This window comes from Strongylocentrotus purpuratus, unplaced genomic scaffold (assembly GCF_000002235.5).
Source record: "Strongylocentrotus purpuratus isolate Spur 01 unplaced genomic scaffold, Spur_5.0 spur5_scaffold_11, whole genome shotgun sequence".
Classification (NCBI taxonomy): Eukaryota; Metazoa; Echinodermata; class Echinoidea; order Camarodonta; family Strongylocentrotidae; genus Strongylocentrotus; species Strongylocentrotus purpuratus.
Genome location: NW_022145596.1, coordinates 23,138,389 through 23,146,786, shown reverse-complemented (window position 1 = coordinate 23,146,786; position 8,398 = coordinate 23,138,389). Strand labels below are relative to the sequence as shown.

The following is an 8,398-nucleotide window of genomic DNA, read 5'->3' as shown; positions in this document are numbered from 1 at the left end:
TGTGCGACACCCCCCCCCCCCCTCCTCACACACTCACACACACGGGGGGATTGTCCTTGGGGGTAATTTACTGGGAGTATTGTCCTTTGCATGGGGTAATTGTTCCGCTGTTAATTTGCTGGGTGGGGTGATTGTTCTAGAATCAGGCAGAGAGAGAAAGAGAGAAAGAGTGGGAGAGAGAGAGAGAGAGAGAGAGGGGGGGGGGGGAGAAAGGGGCACGAGAAGAATTCTGACCCTCTTCCTGAACCCTCCCCTTTCGGTAAATTTGCTACTTCGCATATAAATCAATTTATACCATACCCGCGTGCCTCGTTTCATATGATAGCGCCCCTCAGATCTCAAGAGATGAGCCCTCTACGTCGGTAGGCGATGATATATTGAGTTTGAAAAAATTGTCTTTCTGTAGTACTCTTTCTCTAAAATTGTCTTTCTGTAGAACTCTTTCTCTAAAATTGTATTTCCGTAGTGCTCTTTCTCTAAAATTGTATGTCTGAAGTACTACTCTTACACTGAACACACTTAATTGAGTCCTTGGTCATTTTGTCTTACTTTTTTTCCACTTTTAATTTCTTTTTCGGGGTTTAGTTCATCCGTCTGAGAAGATATATCGACTCAGAGGCAATTTCAATAGTATATCCAATAGAAATCATCCCGTCGATTTTTTTTCTCTCCAAAGGGCTTGCAATTATCTTTTTTCCCAGGAAGAAAAATATGAACCATTGCGCAACACAAGCAGGTGCAGCTTGGAAATACCCCCAAAAGAGAATAATGTCGCAAGGTTCGTGGGGAAAGCCCACTACGATCGAGCTCTGAGTTAGTTCAGAATCAGTCATATGTTGTGATGTTTAGATCAGTCAGAGAAGGTCGAATTCCGGAAGACTGAAGACTCCAGCAATATAGCAACACAAATATCATCACCACAGCGACAATGGAGAGTCACGCAGATTTTAAATCGATGTACACTGATCTTGTGGAGAACCTGAATTGTGCGATCTGTCAGGATATACTGAAAGAGGCTAGGGATCTAGCGTGTGGCCATACCTACTGCCTGGGATGTATTCAAGAGCTGGTAGCCATAAATGGTAGGTACTTGAACCATTAATATAATATTTATGATGATGATGATGATGATGATGAAGATAACGATTATCATAAGCGTAGGAAGGCTTTTTTTAAAGTGGAGGGGGGGGGGCTGAAGCACTTAACCCGATAACCTGAATATGCGCAAAGCGCGAAGTCCCTTGCGACCCGGGGTCCTGGGCCCGCTCAAGGACCCTGGAAACTCTGGGATTCTAGATGCTCTCTGGTGCAATATCAGCCTTATGTAAATATATTTTATCATGCTAATAACTGCCGCTCTAGATCAAAGTACGATATATAGGCATCATTGAAATGCAAGAGGCAAAATTTGGATTCGTCGTTGAAGATGTAAACTTAATTAAAGCCTGTGTCAGTTATGTCTTTTACAATGTAAGCGCTCCTCAAGTTAAAATGAGTAATACAGTTGTTGTTATTGTTGTTTTCATCGTTTTGCTTATGCTTTTAAAGGTTGGACGTCTAAAATCAAATGCTGTGTCTGCCAAAAGGAAACCCGAATCCCCTCCTCGGGCTTGACCAGTCTGAAGCAGAACTACAAGCTCAACTGCATTCTCGATGAGCAGGCAGTTATCATGAAAAGAATGAACGCCGAAAAGGCCTCTGCCAAACCGACACAGCATCAGGGAACCACTAATGTAACGGAAACACTGCAGATCTATGTGCGTAACCTCGAAGGCAAGTCGCTATCCTTCTATGTTCGCTTGTCAGACACGGTAGACGCCCTCAAGCAACAGGTCGCGGATAAGAGCGGCATCCCAGCCAATGTACAGCGTCTGATTTATCAAGGCAAGCAGCTAGAAGGCTCAACTACTCTGGAGAAGTATGACATAGAGAAAGGCTCTAACATCCAGCTCACACTTCCTGGCAAGGGAGGGCACATGACCCAATAAATCGCGTTGTCCTTAATAGAGATGAGTTCCCAGCATGTCGTGAGTCAATGGTATATAACCTTAAAACACGATTGTGTAATGTGTTATTGCCAAATGATCTATTCTTTATTGTCCGAAACTCGTATCCTTGACAGAGAATTCATACAAAAATTGAATTATTACAAATATCAAGTTGTTTTGTAATATAGTTTGTCCATTCATAACATTGCTATGTAAGTTGTCAAAACAAATGATTATTGGCAATATTTGGCAATAATGCATCATGTAGTCGTTCTTTCTGCTGGCTCAAATCTTGGTAATAAATTCATCCGAATCCAAAATTGTCCACATGATTCATGTGTTGGTGTTACCAAAGCTAAAAACTAAAAGATATTTTGGCGCTTTCTCTTCTGCATTTTCTGCAGATGTGTTTATGATTCGAGAATATTATTTTTCTAGATTTAAACGTGTCAAATTTAATATTAAGGCAACTTGGAAAACCATTAATGAAAGTTCGGGCAAAATGCGATGTGATTTTATTGAACAAAATGGTAGACAGATACATGATAAACAAGCCATTGTCCAAGCATTAAATAACTTGTGAGTACTTTTTGTAGGGACACTGTAAATAGTCTACATGATGCCTCCGTTGATTTCTTGCATTATTTTAAAACCTAAAAGAGACTTTTCAAATTCTACATTTAAGAAACCAGTTGAGATTTTGGAAATATTTAAAATTGTTAAAAAACTTGAATCATGTAAAACCCCAGGATATGATGATGTTAATATTGCCGTTCTAAAGAATCTATTGCTACATACCGCTGTAGGGTCAAGCATTATGGTTCAAGACATGGCCACACAAAGGATTACTTTTCTGTTGTGAATCGGGGCAAAATGTAATGATTTATTGATGATAAATTGCATTTTGTTTGTGTTTTGTATTTGAGGGGGCGGCGACGTACCCTAGCCCCCACTGCGTAAAGTCATGATTCAGTGGCTAAGCAATGGCCTCCTTACTGTGAGACCCCAGGATCAAAACCGTGTCGATCAGCTATATTAATGCCCTTTTGTGAGGCATTAATCATTATTACTATCACTATCAGTTATGACTTAAGGGCGTAGGTCCCCTAGTTAATTAGCATAGTAGCATGCTTTAGCAGTCACGCAAAACAAACACTCACAAATTATCATTCATTAAAATCTGAGAATGTAAACTATTATCCTGATCTATTAGGAATAAATCATTGTCAAAATCATTCCATAGATTGGGGTAAAAATAATTATTCCGCCATTATGACCAACAGTGTAATCGGTGATTGTGATTCTAGATGATTGTTTTATATGTAATAGAAATGTGACTTATTATGAAACTCGTCATTCAAATCCTTTCCACCTACCGATGTTTATTTATGACTTCTCAAGAACAACAATTATTTATGCCGGACCAAAATTATGAAACAAATTGCTTCAAGAACTTCAAATATCCCCAACAGTGTCATTTTTCAAAAGAAAGCTTAAGAAATTTCTTTAAATGAATATGTGTAACTAGGATTATTTTTACAAACATGTCTTTTCTATTTTTATTTTGTAATGGATTTGTCTGGTTTAATGCTATATATTGATGTTTCGTGTTGTTTTGATCTTTGTATTTTTATCTCGTTTTTAGTATATTCAAGAAACTTTTAAAGTAAATGTTCCCCCACCAAATTTTGATTTAAATTGAAGATGTTTCGTTTAAGCGTTTGTTATTGTATGTATGAATATCAATTTTACTTTTTTTTTGTTTTTTGTAATCAGATGTGGAAATAAAACTTAGACTTGAACTTAAAATTATCTGGCTTGGATGGAGAAAGTACAATTCAAAGATCTTCTGAAAAAAAGTACAATCACATGTCGATGATCATTTGATATCTCAATGGGGCCCGGGTGCACCTTTAAGGGCGAACTTCTTCATGTTATACTAAAGGTATGTGCCCCCTGTGCCATTGACCAACACCCCCCCCCCCCCCCCCCCCATTTGCCCGGCACTTGTTTATTAGAGGATAGTTAAATCAATATACTCCGTTTGCTCAAACGTGTCATTTTATGTCACATGTACGTTCATCTTTGTATTTAGATCACAGCGTTGGGTAATTGTTCAAAGTCAATATTAACCATTCAGCAAACTTCGTTTAAATGCGAGAAGAAATTTCGACTTATTTTCCTCCAAGTATTATCAAATTTTAACACTACTGGCATCTTGGCTGTCCGGGGCTAACATTAGATATGTGCCCTCGCTGCCAAAACGTATCTACGTAACTGTACAAGCAAGGGAGCAAGGCAATCTAACAATAATTACAGTCCTATATAAGCACTGTAATTATCTAACAATAGACATCTATTACATTTTACGCAATTTCTAAGCATTTACATTTAGCGAAAATCGCAAGGGAGCAATGAACTCGATCTGTACAGTTTTAAATATTTAACATCAGTAATTGACTTTCTTCCACAAGTCTTGCTAGTGGGGTTCGAAATTAACGACACCCCTAAATAAATACAGCCGCACAAGTTAACCAAAAATTAAGACTTTTCCCCGAAAGTTGAACCGTATCAAATACCTTTAAAATATCAGTATTGGAACGCAATATTTATCAAGAGGCTTATGTTATAAGTAGCGAAGCAATTAAAATTACATCTATGGTCCATTTTGTTAACCCTATAAAAAAAGTTTCTATATCCTATCTGACGGCGGCACTTTTAAGAGCTCCTACAATAATGCAAAATAAACTTACTTTTCCTTTAACTCATTTAAATTTGTCATTCTTTGGTAGAGTACAATGAAGGGCAATTTTTTGCAACCTGAAAGCTAAATGGAGAGAAACTGTCAGAGAAGAGTGGAATAGAATGAATGAGAAAGAAAGATGACAGATTAAAAGAATTCGGAGGAGAGAAAGAAGAGTTGTCGAACTTCACAGATATATACATACACGCAAGATAATTCATTAGAAATATATATATATATATATATATATATATATATATATATATTCTAGATTCTACATTCGTTTGCTTTTCAGAATTTATAAACTGTATTTTACATAGACATTTTTTATATTTTTTAATAGATTGCATTCAAACATTATTTAATCAGACTACTTATACAATATAGATAAATGAGAAGAGCTTAATTACAATTACCAACAAATGTTCTACTGGTTTAATCGGAATTCTAATATCATGTATCTAATCGTATGAAAAAGAAATAAGGAAAAGCAAATTATTAGAAACGATGAAGTGATTTCAGCTTTCCAATTATATTGGCGGATATCAGATATCAAAGGTAGCAGCATACCTGTAGATTCTGTTGTGCAACCTTCGAAAACGGCAGCTACTTGGCATAATTTGTTGCCAGTGGGGACTCCAGCTCTTTAAAACCCCTTGGTATAGCTATCCCGAAACAGTATAGCTATACCATTTTTGGATAGCCTTACGATGAAATTGTGTGTGTTCTCTTACTAACGATATGTCGTATAAAGAAACGTGATTCTTGATGAACCCCTCCCCCTTAAATATATATATATATATATATATATATTTTGGTACCAAAGGGTGACTCCAAAAAACTGACCTAACCCCCCCCCCCGGATCGTTGAAAAAAATTTGGAACCAAATTTGTTTTTTAAATGTGCTCTTACCCCCTCCCCCCCCCCCCCCCCCCCCCGCTTATTCAGCGGCTGGCTGAGGCGTTGCGAAAATTTTCGGCCCGATTCAGGAAAGTTGTAGTCACACGTACTGTTAAACGTGCGCGTGCAGGTACGGCTCGGTGTAAAAATGTCTGAGGAAAAATTGTCAGAGATAAAAATGTCAGAGATAAAATGTCAGAGAAAAACATGTCAGAGGTGCCACAAAAATGTCGAGGTGAAAAACAGTGCGGTCATAATATCTCAGCACTTTATCACACAAAATATCAAACGTGGATGTCGGTTTTATTGGTGTGGGTATGACTGGGCTAGCATTAACTAAGATAAACAAAATTACAGTGCACAATAAACCCAAGTAACGCACATAGAAGCTGAATACCATATACCTCTTCATGTAAGATCTAAAACAATGAAACCCCCCCCCCCCCCAGGAACATAAGTATTATTCCCTGTCTAACTGTATTCAAACGTAGACCTTATAAACGTAAACAAATTTTTAAAACATCACAAAACATAATGACATTAAAGAGGCATGTTCCCCGTATTCCAGAGGGCGTTCAAAATACGTACCCGCTGGCGGACGGTGCTAGCTGCCTTTTGACACCAACAGAATACGGCTCTTACGCAGATGGCATGTTCCGAATGCCCGGACAATACCGATTATCGCATACATGTGCCGAAGTAATGCCAATCGCAGTTCGGCTCTAAGATTCGGCTGCTGTTTCCGCCCACTTTCGTGACGTCGCGATCGTCAGCGATCAGCTGGCTTGGCGAAGGCAGGCCAGGCCGCGCGTACTTTGATTGACAGCTGTATGCAAATTAGAAGTCGATCTTCGGAACCAAGATGGCGATGACTAGAGCAGCGATAACTACACTAGCGGGAACATGCCACTTTAAGAGAACACTACTACATACATTGGCCCGAATTCACAAAGGAGGTTTGTCGACAAACCGAGGTTTATGTACGTCATATGACGCGTTTTGACGCTTTTTTTACAAACCTGGTTTATAAATAACAAAAGGAGGTTTGTCGACAAACCTCCTTTGTGAATTCGGGCCATTATGTTTACCAGCTTTTGTGCGAATTGGACTTTGAACAGTAGGCCTAACAAAATAAATGAAATACCAAACAATGAATATGACTCATCACCTGCATTTGGAAGTCGAGGGGCCTACCTCTCGTTTCCCATCCAATTTCCCTCTGGATCACTCTTCTGTCCTTGTATCAAATGTTGGATTAAAATTAAATGTGAACACATTTTGAAGAAGACCAACCCCATTGTCCACTTTGGACGTTGCTAAATTTGTTTTTATTATAGACCTACATAGTTTAAGAATGCAAAACAATGAGCTCTGGATGTCAACTGTCGTCTCAGGAATGCGTGATTTTGACAAGCAGAAGCTGTTAGCAGAAGCCATTTTACGCAGACAATGATGCCACAATTGACCAATCAGGAGGACTGTATGGAAATTGACCACAGAATCGACCAATCACATTCTCTGTTACAAAGAGAACAATGTCGCAAAATTCGTGGGGAAAACCCACTACGATCGAGCGCTGACTTTAAGAAGCAGTGTTATATTGTGGTTTTTAGATCAGTCAGAAAAGGTCAAATTTGGGGAAACTGGAGACTCCAGCAATATAGCAACAACAAAAATATCGTCACAACATCGACAATGGAGAGTCATGGGAATCTAAAATCGACGTATGCTGATCTCATGGAGAACCTGAGTTGTCCGATCTGTCAGGGTAGGATGAAAGCGTCTAGAATTATAGCGTGTAACCATACCTACTGCCTGGAATGTGTTAAAAAGTTGGTAGCCATTAACGGTACGTATTTAATACTTTAGCTATTAAAATGATAATTATGATGATGAAGATAATAATAATGGTGAAGAAAATGATAAAGAATATAATTATAATGAGAATGAAGATAATAATAATGATAACGATAATAATAATGATAATGGGGATAATGATAGTGACAATGATAACCATAATCCTTTTTAGACCAATCTCACTTCTTAATTATGATATCAAGATTGCTACATCGGTGCTAAAACTCCATTGGGTAATTTCAAGGTTAATTTCTAATGATCAAGTAGGGCAGGGCTTCCCAAATTCTGGACTGCCGGAGGAGGGGAAGAGGGGTTTTAACTTAAAATGGGCGGGGGCAGAATCCACCCTGCCCTATCTTTGTCGTACCAAATGTATATATTTTCGACCAAAGGGGTATCATGGGTGCTGCAAAGTGTGATCAATCGCTGTTAATTATTATTTAATCAAAAATATTTGAGACATAGATACGAAAATTAATGGACTGAGGTGTCATATGAAATGGGCAGAAACTCGGCTTTCTAGAAATGTGATTTTCTCCTTGAAATTCAGATACCGTCCGCTGAATTACTTTTTGGTTTCCTCTCTTCGAATTCATTTTACTCACTCATGCGTGAAATATGCATCATATGAGTTGCATCAAATGAAAGAGGAGGATCTAAGCTTTCCAAATATGTGTCACTATTGCTTATAAATGTGACTAAGTTATGATAAAACATCGACAATTCTCGGTTTCGTTTTTTTCTGGGGCGCACTGTATATAGATCAGTCCAATAGATGCATCCTATGATCCTATCGAAATCAGCAAGGGGCATTATTTGGATCCGTCGTTGAAGATGTGATCTAAATTAAACCCTGTGTCAGTCATGTCTTTTACAATATAAGTGCTCCTCCAATTAAAATTTTAAACA

General features: G+C 38.2%; 1 protein-coding gene across 1 annotated transcript; it reads left to right on the top strand.

Moving 5' to 3' along the window:
• Nucleotides 1–928: 928 nt before the first annotated feature.
• On the top strand, nucleotides 929–1,988 carry LOC115922115 (E3 ubiquitin-protein ligase UPL5-like). The gene is made up of 2 exons (XM_030980198.1): nucleotides 929–1,082; nucleotides 1,549–1,988. The coding sequence occupies exons 1-2, from the start codon at nucleotides 929–931 to the stop codon at nucleotides 1,986–1,988; spliced, it is 594 nt and encodes a 197-aa protein (XP_030836058.1).
• The last annotated feature ends 6,410 nt before the right edge of the window (nucleotides 1,989–8,398 follow it).